Source organism: Balaenoptera musculus, chromosome 12 (assembly GCF_009873245.2).
Source record: "Balaenoptera musculus isolate JJ_BM4_2016_0621 chromosome 12, mBalMus1.pri.v3, whole genome shotgun sequence".
NCBI classification, from domain to species: Eukaryota; Metazoa; Chordata; class Mammalia; order Artiodactyla; family Balaenopteridae; genus Balaenoptera; species Balaenoptera musculus.
In genome coordinates, this window is record NC_045796.1 from 15,657,199 (window position 1) to 15,674,002 (window position 16,804).

At 42.3% G+C, this 16,804-nt stretch overlaps 1 protein-coding gene across 10 annotated transcripts in view; it reads right to left on the minus strand.

Moving 5' to 3' along the window:
• Nucleotides 1–16,804, minus strand: part of MTHFD1L (methylenetetrahydrofolate dehydrogenase (NADP+ dependent) 1 like) — a 227,669-nt gene that overhangs the window by 139,316 nt on the left and 71,549 nt on the right. For all 10 annotated transcript variants that reach the window (XR_005022127.1, XM_036871033.1, XM_036871032.1 and 7 more), the window contains exons 17-19: nt 9,627–9,703; nt 3,637–3,777; nt 1,136–1,204 (exon numbers count right to left, since the gene is read on the minus strand). Coding sequence is in view for 9 of the 10 variants with exons in the window: in XM_036871033.1 (XP_036726928.1) it covers nt 1,136–1,204; nt 3,637–3,777; nt 9,627–9,703 (287 nt within the window). In the remaining variant the exon portion in view is untranslated. The remainder of the gene's footprint in view (nt 1–1,135; nt 1,205–3,636; nt 3,778–9,626; nt 9,704–16,804) is intronic.

Consider the following 16,804-nt stretch of genomic DNA (forward strand, 5'->3'; position numbering starts at 1 on the left):
TCTCTTTATACATTTTTTCTCATTCATTTAGTTATTTAACATGTATATATTTTTAGGAGCAATGGAGTAAAAACAATAAATATCCATTTAATTCTTCAGCAAGTGTTTACTGAGCACTTAATATGTGTGAGGAACTTTCTAGGAGCTGGCGATATGATGGTGAACAAGATGGAAAAAGTCCTGCTCTCATCCTGGTGGGAGGAGAAATACAGTAAACAAACAAAGAAATAGGGGCTCTCAGATAATATTTTGTGCCATGTAGAAAATGACAAGAAGGTGGGTTTTGGGCTTGAACCACTGACCAGGTTTGGGGGATGGAACGAGTTGGGAGGAGGTAGGAGGTGGATAGGAATCAAAGATGCTTTTTTTATGCATAACTTTGAAATGACTTTTACCCACCCTAGCAGCTCTTGGTAACCACACCTACAAGTCTGAAATGCTGAGGTCAGGAGATTCAGAACCAGAGTTCAAGGGTTATCACATGGCTGATACTGGAGGAAAGCGCAGCTGGAGAAGTGAGAAGAAGGCAGTGAAAGAGACGGAGGAGAGGCCACTGAGAAGGTCCAGGAAAGCAAGGCGTCAAAAGCAAGAGAGCAAGCGCTCCGGAAGGAAAAGCATTGGCTGTGTCAGCCCCCACTGAGCAAGCCATATACAAAAAACGACCTTCTTAAAAAAGTGGAGCACAGCACACTTTCCTGGAAAACATTTCTCAGCATTACTCGTGTGTGTGTGTGTGTGTTTGTGTATGTTTAATTTTATCGAATACTCTGCGTTTTGCTTGGAGAAAAAAAAGACAACAAACCTAAACTCCCCAAACTTAAGGATTATGAGAAGCTGAGTCAAAAAAAAAAAATGCAACATAGAAAACATCATGTAAACGTGATAAACGTGGCTACACAAGTTACTGAGATATCAGACACTGAGTTTCTAAGTTTCTCCTCTGGTCAATTAGTACTTCATTAGCCAAGATATGAATCATATCAAAGAACTTTGAACTTTTGGGGGGATGACCAAGCAGTTACTCTGATGCTCCTCATGGGCTCACATTGGCTGGAAATGCTCACGTGTGGGAACGCACAAGCAATCTAATTAATGCAACTCTGTCGACAATGTCTATGAAAAGAAAATCACTTACTTCTAGGGTCTGCATCAGATTTGGTTTTATTGCGTCTTTCATCAGAACAGTCAAAGCACCTGTCACCCCCTAAAGGAAAGGGAGAAAAAAGCCCACTTATTTAGATTATTGACAAAAAATCGTTCGCACAAGGGCCTCTCAGCCTTTTCTCACCAGCCTACCTCCTACGTGGGCATCCCCACCGGCCGCCGTCACCTCTGAGCTACAGGTGACACAGCGCTCTTGCCTCTGTCCATCTCTCCTCCACCTGAATGGATGCCAACCCTTCTAAGATGTGATGGGGAAGTAGTAGTCACTGCATTTTTCTAAAAAACCTCCTTTGATGGAAATAAGAGGCTTGCCATACCTTTCAATTTGCAATTATGCACATCATTTTTCATTACCAGAGATTACACTGTTGCCCCGAGAAATCAGATGAAGAACGAAAACAAGGCTTGTTACACAGAGGGAACGAAGAAAGGGAAAGGGACGTGTCTAAAGGCACCCATTCTGGTTTCCCAGCCTCTCTCGACCTCTCATCCCACAGATAACAGAAGGCACTCAGAACACTGTTGCACTGGAAAGGCTTCTCCTTTTCTGTCTCTCGTGCTATGTCTGCCTAGAATGGAGCTGATGCCACTTGTACACAGATTGTGGCTGCTTCCTTCCAATCCTATAATGCTTGAGCTGGGCTCTCTCGAAGCTCCCTATCCCATTCCTGGAAAAGAAGAGGTAGAGGAAGAGACACGGCAGGGATGAAGTCTGAGAGCTACTGGGGAAACTATTTGTGCCAAAGAAGGCCACAAGGGGAAGCTTTTTTTAAAAAACTCCCTTCCACCTTTTCTAAAGACACTGGGCAAGTACCTTTCAACAGATTAGTCAGTTACTGGAAGGCCATAATACGAGCAAATGCATGTGAACGTGGCCCTGAAAAAATAAATATGGCATGCAACAGATCCTAACAGATCAGGTGGTAGAATCTAGAGACTCTTTAGCTCTCCAAGGTGCATTCGTTCATTACTTTCTCCTTCTACCTCTATCACCAACAATGTTAAGTGTTTCTCGTATATGATCAGTTTCTATTTTTGTATTTTTATAATATTTAATCATTGAAGATTTCTTTAAAAATTGAATTTACTTTCTACTTTATTGCAGAAAATAAACCTTGCAAGAACTGTAACCTTCCTATTATAAATATATGAAGAAATCAGGTACCTTCTGCAAACAAGAAACACAAAAGAAAACTAAAAAGAGTTAACTTTGGGTTTTTTTGGTCCAGATCCAAGAGTTTTATTACAAACCAAAAGAGTAAGTTTAGGGAAATATTTGTGGATAAAGTTTCAAACTACTCCTGGCACATATTTATTGATACCTAAGATTAAGAAGATACAGATAAATATTTATACAGAAACTATTATACGCAAGTTTAGAGAGAAATGTTGAGATGTCGATAATTTTTAAAAAGCAGTACTTTTACAGCAACCTGGGTTTGAGTTTTCTCTTTAAGCCTTATACTAAGCATTCCATGGGCTGCTGATATAAATATATCTATTTAATCTACTTGACAAGACTCGAGTCATTCAGATTCATCTCTTCAAAAGAGTCAAAAGTTAACCAAGACATTTTGGCAAAGGTTTAAAATTATATCCCAAGGCCCTGGAATTAATAAAATATTAATTTGCCTGTCTTCTTTTCACAACTGTTTTTCAATCATCAGTGTGCATTTAAGATTCCATTATGGTACGTGACTCGATATGTGGGAAAGTAAGCTTAAATTTAGAGTAATGGCTGCCTACGTTGTACTAAGTACTATGTGCTTATAAACACGTACAAGCAAATGAAATAGCTACACCATTGATGGGGATTAACAGTAAAGTTGGTTATTAAAAAAAGGAAAAAAGATTAGCATGCCAAATCACAAAAAGCACTAAGAAAGGTGGTGGTGTGCCAGGGTACCATGAAAGCTTTGTAAGAAGCATCATTCCACGCAACAGAAAGCTACATGAGTAAGAATGATTAAGGGGGAGCTCTGTTTTTATAATGTGAAACCCAAGTCGAAGGCACAAAATTAAACAAGCCAGGGCGCCCAGGGAGCAGGCTGGAGCCAAAAATGTGCCATTTTTAACTCAACCTTCCCTTTCATGAAGGTGGAGTCACTTCTTATTTCTTGGAAAGGTGATTTGCCCTCAATTTAAAGGCAGCATAGATCACACTTTTTTAAAAAAGCCACAGGCTGCAGGATGACCGCACCCCAGGCAGAGCAGAGATCAGGACTGGAAAGGATCGTGAAAAGCTCATGAGATAGATATGCTTTGGTTGCAGTCAGGTACAAGCACGTTATAAACGCCTGTGAGGACACGATGAAGTTGTAAGACAAACGGGATCGTGAGCAGGAAAATGTGTGCAGAAACTCTCTGAATTCCCATTGTTACCCAGTGATGTAAGAGGAAGAAAACCTTCCTTCTCCTGATCACCAAAGAACAGGGGCAGCGAGCTCTCTGGAGCTTCTGAGATGGACGTACCAAATCACCTGTCGTCACGGGCTGCCCGTTGCTGTCACTGGCCACCACCATTCTGTCCAGCCGCTCCTTCATGTCCGCGAGGCTGTCAGTCAGAGCCAGCACTGCCATGACCTCACTGGCCACGGCGATGTCAAACTGCGCCTGAAAAGGCAAAGCCAAGGTACTGGTCAGCGGCAGCTCCACCTGGATGGCCATTTCCATGGGGATCTGTACTGCAGCAATTCCTGCAGGCCCGGGGTTTAACCCTCGATGGGCCGTTCTCAGAGGCACAAGTTGCCAGCACATGCCCGGTCCTGGGATCAGTGCTCCCTAGGGAGGCCACCCCTTCCTCCATTTGCTGTGCTGAGCACGGCCTGGCTGGGCCCCCCGTTACAGCAGCTCACGGCGCTGAGATTTGCTTCTGTAGCACGTTTCAGCCTTGTAATTATTAACGTGATGATCTGATGGACACACGGCTCCACCAGTGGACTGTAAGTGCCGTGAAGGCAGGGACCCTTTGGGGAGGGATCGCTCCTGCGTCCCCAGCTTGGAGGCCTGAGTGTGAAATGCAGGAGGCATTCAATGCATACCGGCAAAATAAAGCAAGAGTCTGCTGCCTACCCCTGCTGTTATTTATGTGTGTCAAGGGGGATGCATGTGTCTGCCCAGCAAAGAGGCGAGGAGCAGATCGTGAAAAAAGCGGGTTCTGAGGCCAGTTTCCCAGACTTCGAGCTCAGCACAGCGGTGAGGAGACCCTCGACTGCTGTTATCCCCCCGGTCATAAGGTGACATGGAATCAATTCTGAGCTGTCCACGGAGGCTTGGCCACATCAGATCATGAATTGTCCAGCCATGAATGCTGGAGAGTGGCTACTTCCTAAGAAATGTTCCTGGCCTTCCTATTCCCGCTCCTGGCTCTGATTCCAAGCTGGACACAATCCGACAGGAACCAAAAGAGACACAACGACCGCGCACGGCCTCCCCCTCTGCATTCAGCCACTGGACAAAACCACTCCATGACACTCCTTCCCAAGGGGCATGTGAGCCAGACAAGTTCAGTCTTACATAGAAAATGGCTGTGCCCTGGAGGGATCACCTCAGGAGATATTTTATTGTCCATTTCCGGCACCCACAAGAAAGGAAGTGAAGGAAAGAAGGAGCTTTCTGGCTACTTCCTGGTTGAGATTTCAGTAGTCATTGATTTAGTGAAAACACATTACCTGAAAGGCAAATGCACCTATACTCAACTATTACATTCTCAATATAACCCATTCCAAACCTAAGTGGTTTTTCATTGTATGAAATTTAGGGTTTTCTACACCACCGTTCCATTAAAAACAGTACCTATGAAAAATAACTAAAAATGATGAGACTTTCTGCACAAAACCTGAGGCTAGAAATATTCTTAAAATATTAACTGTGTAAGTGATAAGTGGAATGTATAACACCCATAAGTTCTTCATTTGTAATCGTTACAATTTCAAAATTTTGCATCTCTAGCAACATCAGAATGAAACAAGGATCAATATATAGTTACTCATTTTATGCCTGAATGGTAGAGCTAACAGAGGGCTGCTCACTTTTGTTTTGCAAATAAAATACTTCTAAATCACATAAAGGTGTAGATGAGATTATTCTTATTGTTTATCACAGATTTAGACAAAAGACAAAAAGCCATGTTGACAAGGATGTGAATCCCCTTTGACTCTGCAATTATGGATCTGTTTATCATGTGTATGTTACAGCTTATTTATGATAGCCCAACACTGCAAACACCCTAAGTGTCCATTAACAGCGAAATGGTTGTATCTATTATGGTACATCTACAAGATGTGGCATTATATAGGCATTAAAAAAATGATGATATAGGGAATTCCCTGGCGGTACAGTGATTTGGACTCCGCACTTTCACTGCCAAAGGCCCGGGTGCGATTCCTGGTTGGGGAACTAAGATCCCACAAGCCGTGTGGTCCCACAAGCCAAAAAAGATGATATAGATCTACATTTACTGACATAAAAAGATGTCCTCAATAGTTTTAAGGTTAAAAAAAGCAGTTAAACCTCTTAGATATAATCCCTTTTTACTTAACAATATGTATGCATAAAGCAATATAGAACATAACCTTGGACAAGTCACTTAACACAATATGGCAACTTTTCTCATTTGCAAACCAGATTTACAAACTAAATGTGCTCACGTATGTAATGGGCCTACCAATACAAGGCACAAAATAGGCATTCAGATCACAGCAATTGTTAATCCTGCATCTCTCTAGTGCCAAGATAGAGTACAAAAATACGCAGAGAAAATATGAAAGAACTTCCTTACTATTCCTCTTCTGAAATCAGAAGTCACTGATTTCAGAAGGTGAACAGCTTTCCAGCTTCCATTTTATGTGTTTTTACACATATAAAGACGTATGCTGGCTTTTTCTTAACATAAACTGGATTACGCTATATTCATTTTAGTCCAACTTCTTTCAACGTGTGTTTTTTTTCTTTTCCGAGATTTTATTTTATTTTATTATTTTTTTGAATTTTATTTTATTTATTTTTTATACAGCAGGTTCTTACTATCTATTTTATACATATCAGTGTATACATGTCAATCCCAATATCCCAGTTCATCCCATCACCCCCACCACCACCACCACTTTCCCCCCTTGGTGTCCATACGTTTGTATGGACAAACTTTCAATTTCACAATCTGTATGAGAGCTCTATGTCACTCCCCCGATATATACTTTATCATTTTCAACGGCTACCTGTTTCTGTTGTGCAAAAGGATACACCAAATATATGTAATCACCGCTAACGATGAACACTGGATTGCTTCCAATGTTCACCATTACAAAAAATGCTGCAATTAGTATCCTATATATAGATTTTTTTTTGTACCTGAGTAAATATTCCCCCCCTTTTTTAAAAAAAATCTGTAGTCCTGAAGTTAGAATTGTTCTGACATTTCAAATTTTAAATACTAACAAACTATCATCCAAAAGGCTTTACAATTTATATTCTCACCAATACCGTATAAAAGTCTCTATTTCTTTGCATCCTCACTAACGTTTAATATTAATTTATGTTTTAACGAGCTCATAGATAAGTCTTATTATCTTCTACTTATCCTATTCATTTCTTTAGTATAGATTTATTAAACACCTACTACTCCTATGTAACAAAGTCCTATGCACTGAGAATACAGCAGTGAACAAAACATACCAAAACCCCTGCCCTTATGAAACTCACATCTCAGTGAGGGGAGGCAGAAAATAAACAAATAAGTAAGGATAGCAGGGAAAGAAAGAGGGAGCTTGGGGACAGGCAGGGGCAGTTTTAAAGAAGGTGACCAGTGAAGGCCTTGCTGAGAGCAGGATTAGAGTATTAATTTATGGAAATTCTTTTTATGTTTGGCACTTTAACCCGTTGTTATATTTATACTGCAAATAACCTCTCCTAGACTGTTACTGGTCTTTTACTGATTTTGTAAATCATTTTTCCATATGGAAGATTTTAATTTTTATTTATGTCAAAATTATCTATTCGTTAGAGTTTCTGCTTTTTATGTCAGTGCCAATTCTACTAGGCCAAACTACTGTGTTTGACTTATTCCAGCTTACTTTGTATTTTCTGTTCCAAATTTTTCTTTCTTTCTACTCAAGGATTCTAGATTGAAAATCCTGTTCCTTCAGAACTCCAAATCAGTTTTCCCAGTGTCACCTCGCATTCAGTGCTGTCAATGAGAAGTCTGATGACAATCTGAATCTTACTCCTTTGTGACTCATCAAGACTTTTTTCCTCTCTGGCAGCTCTTCAGAATTTTTTTTTTTTTTTACCCTTAGCATTGTGAAATTTCAACATTATGTGTCTGGGTGTAAGTCTACTTCATTTATGCTGCTCAGCACTTGTTAAGTCTTTTAATATGAAAATTCTAAATTTTGCTTAAAGTCAATAAATCCCCTTTTTATTATTTCCTCGAATACATTCTTCCCTACATTCTCTGGTACTTTCACCGGTAACTTGAGATGAGTATTAGAACTTCTCGGTATGTCTCGTATGTCTCTTGATTTTTCCTTTATATTTTCTATGGTTTTCCTTTTGGTAGTATGTTCTGAGAGAGTTTCTTGGATTGAACTTTCCTCTCTCATTCAGTTAACCCTATTCTTATTCAGTCCACTAACTGGATTTTTATTTTGACACTACAGTTTTATTTCCAAGATTTTAACCCATTTTTTTCCCCACAACAGCTAATTCTCAATCCTTGTAGGACAGTTCCCTTAAGCCTCTGAGAATACTGATGGTAATCTCTTCAAAGTCCCCCCTATCTGATCTGCAATCTTGTCTAGGGCATCTAAGCTTCTCTTTGCTGTGTCTGGTGTCCATGTTCATGATATGGGTTTTCCTTTAATACGGACGATTCCTGGCTTTGATGCTCTCTTTTCCTTGTCTGGGGACCTGATTTCTGACAACCTCACCCTGTCTCTAGACATTCAAGACAGTAGGAAATAGGACATGCGGCTCCTTGGCTTCCCGTCCTGCAGTCTCTCACAGAATTAGTCCTGAGGTTGCCCACTGTGCAAATGACAAAAGGCTGCCCTTTCCTAAGTGTCACAATATACTGCTTTTCCTTGCACTGCCAGCCGGGAAGCACGGTACACAAGCAAATCTGTGACATTGATGTAAGCCGCCCCCCACGGCTGGGCCCCGAGGCTGAGACCAACGTATCCACTGGCTGTGTCTCAACACAGGTGTCCCAGGAAGGTGCCTGTGCACCAGTTTTTTGGGAGCTGTCCCCATCCCTCTCCTGTATCTGAGAAGTAGGGTGTCTAATGCCTTTGAATTTAGCGACCCCCTCCAGTACTTCCACCATATTTTGGTTTGTGCTTTTCTCCACCAATCCAATTCCATCTTCCTATCTTTCAGAAGCTTCCCCAAAGAGTATGGCCATCACTCTGGTTTTCTAGCAAGGATATTGACTATTTGAAATCTGTTTGTGTGTGCAAGTTCCAGGATTTGGAGGAGGGATGGAGTAGGGGCTTAGCTTGTCTTCTTGATTCAATCCTCATATTCACTTTTTAAAATTTAATTTAATTTTTTTAAGTTGAAGTATAGTTGATTTACAATGTTGTGTTAATTTCTGCTGTACAGCAAAGTGATTCAGTTTTACACACACACACACACACACACACACATTCTTTTTTATATTCTTTTCCATTATGGTTTCTCACAGGGTATTGAATAATAGTTCCCTGTGCTATATAGGGTAGGACCTTGTTGTTCAGATTCACTTTTTAATTCAAATATTTCAAAAGATCCAAAAGTCTATTTGGTATGAGGACTGAATACTATAGTAAAAGTGATTCTTTTTAGGTTAATAAAAACTTAACAATGTAAAGGCCATAAATCTAAAAGTGTCTTAAGCTATAAAGTTTACTACAAAAAATAATAATTTAGAGGCCTGCTGGGCTTGGCTGAAAAATCATAGAATGAATTTATATTCACTAAGCACCATCACCCCACACTGGAGACCTATTAAAATGAAGGTGGACATCATAATTTATCTTCTACATTTGCTGGATGTGGCTAATAAGACATTATCCTTAACAACTTCTCAGGCTATTAAGCCAAATAACTGGGTGTTTGCTCTTTGGTTTATGAAACGTGAGTAATGTGTCTGAGATTTTCATTTTTCAGTTGTTATGCAGATATAGTACTAACTGGGTGGGTTGGCAATAAAACATGTTAGAATGTATATTCAAGGGACACCCTGAATGGCTCTTACCAGAAACACAACTAAAATCACACAGAAAAAGGATGGCAAAATAATACTGGGGACTTTCTGTCTCCTGATGATTTCCCAGTCCTGCTGAGGGACTGCAAGAAACACCTTGACTCATCAGGGGCCCACTGGTTACAGCGGGTGGAAGGACAGGAGGAGAAATGTGGGGAACCAGCTTCTGGGCCGGTTTAAGTGTGACAGCAGAGCCCTCCCTGGAGAAAACACCACCTACCTGCCGGGAATAGCCCTTCTCTGTGCTTCCCTGCCCGATGGTTATTTTTCGTAGAAATCGGTCATTTGTATCCATGACTGGAAGAGAAGAGAACAGAGCATCAACAAGCAGGGACTGGCCGCCCAGTGTGTGTCTGGCATTGTTCTGGGTGCTGCAGAGGCAGCAGAGAGCAAGAGATCAGGTCTGGCTTCCCTGAGCTGATGACCCCGTGGGAGGGTCACAGAAAGGGGTCAAATAAACTAGGGATCACCCAGCTAGCACTAAGTGCCTTCAGGAAACCAAGGGGGGGATATGACGGCATGTGTCGGGAAGGCGTTTGGGGTGGGGTGCCGTCTTGAACGGGCAGTAAGGAAAAGCATTTCTGAAGGAGTGCCCTTTTTACACTGAAACCTGAGGCACAAGAAGAAGCCAATTAAGCCTCTCTGAAGGTTAAACATTGAACGAACACATGACCCACCACTTCCAGGTATATATCCAATAGAACTGGAAGCAGCTATTGCACACCCATGATCATAGCAGCGTTATTCACAACAGCCAAGAGGTGGAAACAGCGAAGTGTCCACTGACAAATGAATAGACAAACAAAATGTGGTATAGACATACAATGGAATGTTATACAGCCATAAAATGAGTGAACATTTGATATATTATGATACAACATGGACGGACGTTGAAAACATTATGCATAATGAAATAAACCAGATTCCACTTGTATGGGGTTCTTAGAATAGGCATATTTATAGAGACAGAGAGTAGAATGGTGATTACCAGGGGCTGAGGGGAGGTGAGGACTTATGATTTAGGGAGTGTTGGAGTTTTTGTTAAGGATGATGAAAAGGTTTGGGGTGTAGTTAGTGGTGATGGTGTAACCATCCCAAGCCTTGGCCTATATGCCATTCGTGGCATATATTTAATGCCATGAATTGCACACTTATGAATGATTAAGATGATATGCTATGTATATTTTACCATAAAAAAACCCCCAAATAAATAAAGTAGTATATGTGGGGGGAGAAGTCAATGATGATTCGAGTAAGTATCAATTCTCTTTACTCTTTTCACTGGCCTGTATGAATTGCACTGATTTACATTTTGTTTGTGAAAACCGAATCTACAATGCCAGAAAGTAAAGCCAGAAGGACACAGACTTCACTAATAATTTATACCGCATCAAATAGCAAGCCGTCCACACTGACAACTTAGATCCAATTTACTAAATGTTTAATATGGCTCTGACAAAAATGGTGGCGGGAATTGTGTATCTGGGGATTACAAGCATCTGTAGGATGAAATTGTGACTGTTTTCTTCCACACACGAAGCACGAACAGACCTGCCAACCTTGCCTGCCTCTGTAGCTCCCTGACTCACTGCCGGCCTCTTTCTCTACGTACAGTACTCTCCTCTCGGGACTTCCCTGGTGGCGCAGTGGTTAAGAATCCGCCTGCCAATGTAGGGGACAGGGGTTTGATCCCTGGTCCGGGAAGATCCCACATGCCGCGGAGCAGCTAAGCCTGGGGGCCGACACAACTGCTGAGCCCACATGCCACAACTACTGAAGCCCAAGCGCCTAGAGCCCGTGCTCCGCAACAAGAGAAGCCACCGCAATGAGAAGCCTGCGCACCGCAACGAAGAGCAGCCCCTGCTCGCCGCAGCAACGAAGACCCAACACAGACAAAAAAACCTCCAAAAAACAAACAAACCCTCTCCTTTCTCTCACACATACATATATACATTCACATTACCGCACACCCATACGGGCACCCAGGCAACCCTCCTCAAGCACACAGAAACCTCTCTATGACTTTAAGGCATAAGCAGAGTGTATACAGAGAAAGGAATGCCTCTCACTATTACCACTAGCTAGTACTTTATTCCCAAAACCAATGGTGCAGAATCATATAAAGTAAAAATATTTCCTACTCTCATGTGTAGAATAATGTGATCTTTTTATTGGAATTTCAGTTGGTTTTTATTTAGCAAAGAAAACACAAACAAGAACCGCCCCCCCCCCAAAAAAACTTAGTAAGATCAACTATAATCAGCGGCATCAGAAGGCCACCTGTGCGCTTATTAGCACAGCCCTGGTAGAACAGGGCGTCTCACCAGGCTTTTGATGTCCATGGAAAGACATGTGTGAAATGACAGTGATACATAAGAGAAATGTGAAGATTAAATTCTGATACACAAGAAAGATGGATAACAGAAAGTAACGCTAAGTTACTGATACGGAATTCCTGCCCTCTAAGTGATAGAGCTAAAGATGGAATGAGAAACATACTTATTCATTTCAGGGCTATTTACTGAGGGCCAACTTTGTGGCAGGTCCTGTGCAAGCTGTACAGGGATACAAAGATGGACAAGGCATCATTCTCTGATGGAAGGCACTCACTGGCAAGGGGAGAGATGGAGAGCGCAGGTAGGCGTGCAGAGGGGGCAGCACCAGCTCAGCGACTGGGAAATACAGGGTAGGACATCGAGGCTAGGCCCACTACTTTGGCTTTGGCAGAAGAACTGTACCGATTCCCTGCAAGGCTGTAGGGGAGTGCTGGGAACTGGTAACTGGATGTCAGTTCCCTGGAGACTGAGGCTTCTTGGTCTTCGGTCTAACGGCCTGTGAGGCCCCAGGGGTTCTGATACTCAGAAAAGCAGGGTTCACTTCCTTCGAGGAACAATAAAATGACTTGATGTCCACTGTTTCTTTTGCTTATACTATGTGTTTCTGGAATACTCTATCGGCTCCCAGTTCCACCCTGTTACCAGGCACTTATGAGGCCTTCAAGCTAGTGACAGGAAGCATAGGAGAAAACAACCACGAGTTAAATTTCTTACAAAGGATAAAAGGGAAGAGGCGAGCATTAAATATGCGACATCTATGGTCTCAGAAGAGTTTTTTAGCCCCATGTGGTCACTGAGTGTCCCTTCTCTAGTTATCAAATTATAAAAGCATCTAATCTCACCCAAAGGCTATACTCTTTCTAGCTCTGAGCCAATATTGTCTTTAAAAAAAAGAACAACAAAAAAAATCTTACTATTAAATGACCTCAATCTATTTGATGGAGAGTCCTATTTCTTATATTAATTCATGGGAATAAGAGCCAAACTAGCTATCAAATGTCATTCCAAACTCCTCTGACCTAGGTGGCTTGTCTACAGCAATAATTAGCACTTTAGTGCCCTAAACAATAATACAATTCTAGTATTTATCTGGAGTAATTTTTTAACATTATCACTCACATTAAAAGTGATTTGCAACCACGGTATGCGTCAGTCTTTTCATGCTTCTTGGGGAAAAAGCAATCTGCAAGGTGGCCCTGGATACATATGAGGGATTGTGTAACCTTTCTTTTTCCAAGGCCCACTGGATGAATCGTGGCCCTATTTCTGGTGGCTGCCTCAGCTGGAGCCACAATGCAGATGTGGAAGAACGCCCCTTGTGTAAAAATTTCTTTTTTAGCATATCCCCATGCTAGGTTTAAAATACACTGATTTCCAGGGCTTCCCTGGTGGTGCAGTGGTTAAGAATCTGCCTGCCAATGCAGGGGACACGGATTCGAGCCCTGGTCCAGGAAGATCCCACATGCCAAGGAGCAACTAAGCCTGTGCGCCACAACCACTGAGCCTGTGCTCTAGAGCCTGCGAGCCACAACTACTGAAGCCCGTGCCACAACTACTGAAGCCCGTGTGCCTAGAGCCCATGCTCCGCAACAAGAGAAGCCACCACAATGAGAAGCCGACACACCACAATGAAGAGTAGCCCCTGCTTGCTGCAACTAGAAAAAGCCCGCGCGCAGCAACGAAGACCCAATGCAGACAAAAATAAATAAATTAAATAAATAAGTTTAAAAAAAATACACCGATTTCCACCTGCATTAATTTTTTGTTCACAAAAATGTTTTAAAGAGTAACACAACCTCACAAATGCCTTGAAAAAGCTGACTATGCATTTCAGATATAATGGTATAGTAATAATTAATCCTAGTTATAAAAAAAAGTTAGGACTTCCCTGGTGGCACAGTGGTTAAGAATCCACCTGACAATGCAGGGGACACCGGTTCGAGCTCTAGTCAGGGAAGATCCCACATGCCGTGGAGCAACTAAGTCCGTGCGCCGCAACTACTAAGCCTGTGGTCTAGAGCCCGCGAGCCACAACTACTGAGCCGGCATGCCTAGAGCCCGTGCTCCACAATAAGAGAAGCCACCGCAACTAGAAGCCCGTGCACCGCAACAAACGGTAGCCCCTGCTCGCCGCAACTAGAGAAAGCCCCTGCACAGCAATGAAGACCCAATGCGGCCAAAAAAAAAAAAGGTAGTAGACTTCCCAATAAAATGCTGAATATATTCATATCGGTAATTAAAAATAATCTTGGTCTTTTCAATAATAGAGGCGTGCTTAAGTAAGCTGTGGTTCATCCATCCACAAAAGACTTTTCAGGAATCATTTAAAATGACCATTACCACAAATCACATAACAAAACATGCTTATTATGATATAAATGAAACTCGTAGGATATAAAATCTACACCACTAATTATAATTCAAGTTATACACAAAACATAGATACACAAAAAAAATTTGAGAGGTAGTTTTATTAGTACAGTAAGATGTTTCTGATTCTTCTTAGATATTTCCAAAATCTGTATAATGTTACCACTTTTACAATTTAAAAAAAAAAAATCTTCAAAAGTTTGTAAAGAGGGCTTCCCTGGTGGCGCAGTGGTTAAGAATTCACCTGTCAATGCAGGGGACACGGGTTCGAGCCCTGGTCCAGGAAGATCCCACATGCCACGGAGCAACTAAGCCCGTGCGCCACAACTACTGAGCCTGCGCTCTAGAGCCTGTGAGCCACAACTAATGAAGCCTGCACGCATAGAGCCCGTGCTCCACAAGAGAAGCCACTGCAATGAGAAGCCTGCGCACCACAATGAAGAGTAGCCCCCACTCGGTGCAACTAGAGAAAAGCCCATGCGCAGTAACAAAGACCCAACTCAGCCAAAAATTAAAAATAAATAAATAAATAAATTTATTAAAAAAAAAAAAAAAGTTTGTAAAGAGATTTTACTCTCCTTTAGGAGTTTGACAGACACACATACACAGAAAAACTACTTCACACAACTAATACCACAGTGGCATCTGTGATCGTCTGGGTGGCACTTCAGGGTTTGCAAAGTAGTCTCACGTCGCAGTAGAGCCGTGCACGGGACAGGCTGCTATTCTGACTCCATTTACAGATGAGGGAAGTAAGTCACTTGTCCACAGCTGCATGGCTTGCAAATGGCACAGCCACGATTGGCTCCCTGGTCTCTGCTTCCCCACCCCACTAAATTCTTAGTGAACAGGTTGAATGGATTCCCAGGAGGGAAGTTTCGTGGATCGAGGGGGCCTGAGGTGTGTCTGGGAAGGCAGACATGGAGATGGGGTGGAGCAGGGGCGGGCAGAGGGACAAAGCAGACAGGAAGCAAAGGTATGTGGGGCCTTATGGTGGTGGTCCTGAAGGCCATGCTATGTGATGGCAATTTTACCATCCCGGCTGGAGGCTTCTGAGCGAGGAGGTGACAAGACATCTCTCTCTACACTATGAACCTACAGAATTGGGGGTTGGAAATGGAAGCAAGAAAATGTGTTGAAAGGTAACTTCAGTGTAGAGAATGGACCTGAGGACACGGGGAGGGGAAAGGGTAAGCTGGGATGAAGTGAGAGTGGCATGGACACATATACACTACCAAACGTAAAATAGATAGCTAGTGGGGAGCAGTTGCATAGCAGAGGGAGATCAGCTCGGTGCTCTGTGTCCATCTAGAGGGGTGGGATAGGGAGGGTGGCAGGGAGACGCCAGAGGGAGGAGATATGGGGATGTATGTATACGTATAGCTGATTCACTTTGTTATACAGCAGAAACCAACACACCACTGTAAAGCTATTATACTCCAATAAAGATGTTAAAAAAAAAAGGTAACTGTAATAAATCAAGCATATAATAAAAATGTTCTGGAAGTGTGTAGAAATGGGGAAAGGTGGCAGGAGGGGAGGTCTGAGAAGAACAACACAGGAAGGATCAGGAATACACACCATCAATTAGGAACCAAGATGGCGGAGTAGAAGGACGTGCTCTCACTCCCTCTTGCAAGAACACCAGAATCACTACTAGCTGCTGGACAATCATCGACAGGAGGACACTGGAACTCACCAAAAAAGATACCCCACATCCAAGGACAAAGGAGAAGCCACAATGAGATGGTAGGAGGGACACAATCACAGTAAAATCAAATCCCATAACTGCTGGGTGGGTGACTCACAGACTGGAGAACACTTATACCACAGAAGTCCACCCACTGGAGTGAAGGTTCTGAGCCCCACGTCACGTTCCCAACCTGGGGGTCTGGCAACGGGAGGAGGAATTCCTAGAGAATCAGATTTTGAAGGCTAGTGGGATTTGATTGCAGGACTTTGACAGGACTGGGGGAAACAGAGACTCCACTCTTGGAGGGCACACACAAAGTACTGTGCGCATTGGGACCCAGGGGAAGGAGCAGTGACCCCAGGGGAGACTGAACCAGACCTTCTCTAAGTGGGAAACAGAAGAGAAGAAAAGGACCTACAAAAACAAACCTAAAACAATTAAGAAAATGGTCATAGGAACATACATATCGATAATTACCTTAAACGTGAATGGATTAAATGCTCCAACCAAAAGACACAGGCTTGCTGGATGGATACAAAAACAAGACCCATAATATATGCTGTCTACAAGAGACCCACTTCAGACCTAGGGACACATACAGACTGAAAGTGAGGGGATGGAAAAAGATATTCCATGCAAATGGAAATCAAAAGAAAGCTGCAGTAGCAATACTCATATCAGATAAAATACACTTTAAAATAAAGAGTGTTACAAGAGACAAGGAAGGACACTACATAATGATCAAGGGATCAATCCAAGAAGAAGGTATAACAATTATAGATATATATGCACCCAACATAGGAGCACCTCAATACATAAGGCAACTGCTAACAGCTCTAAAAGAGGAAATCGACAGTAACACAATAGTGGGGGACTTTAACACCTCACTTACACCAATGGACAGATCATCCAAAATGAAAATAAATAAGGAAACAGAAGCTTTAAATGACACAATAGACCAGATAGATTTAATTGATATATATAGGACATTCCATCCAA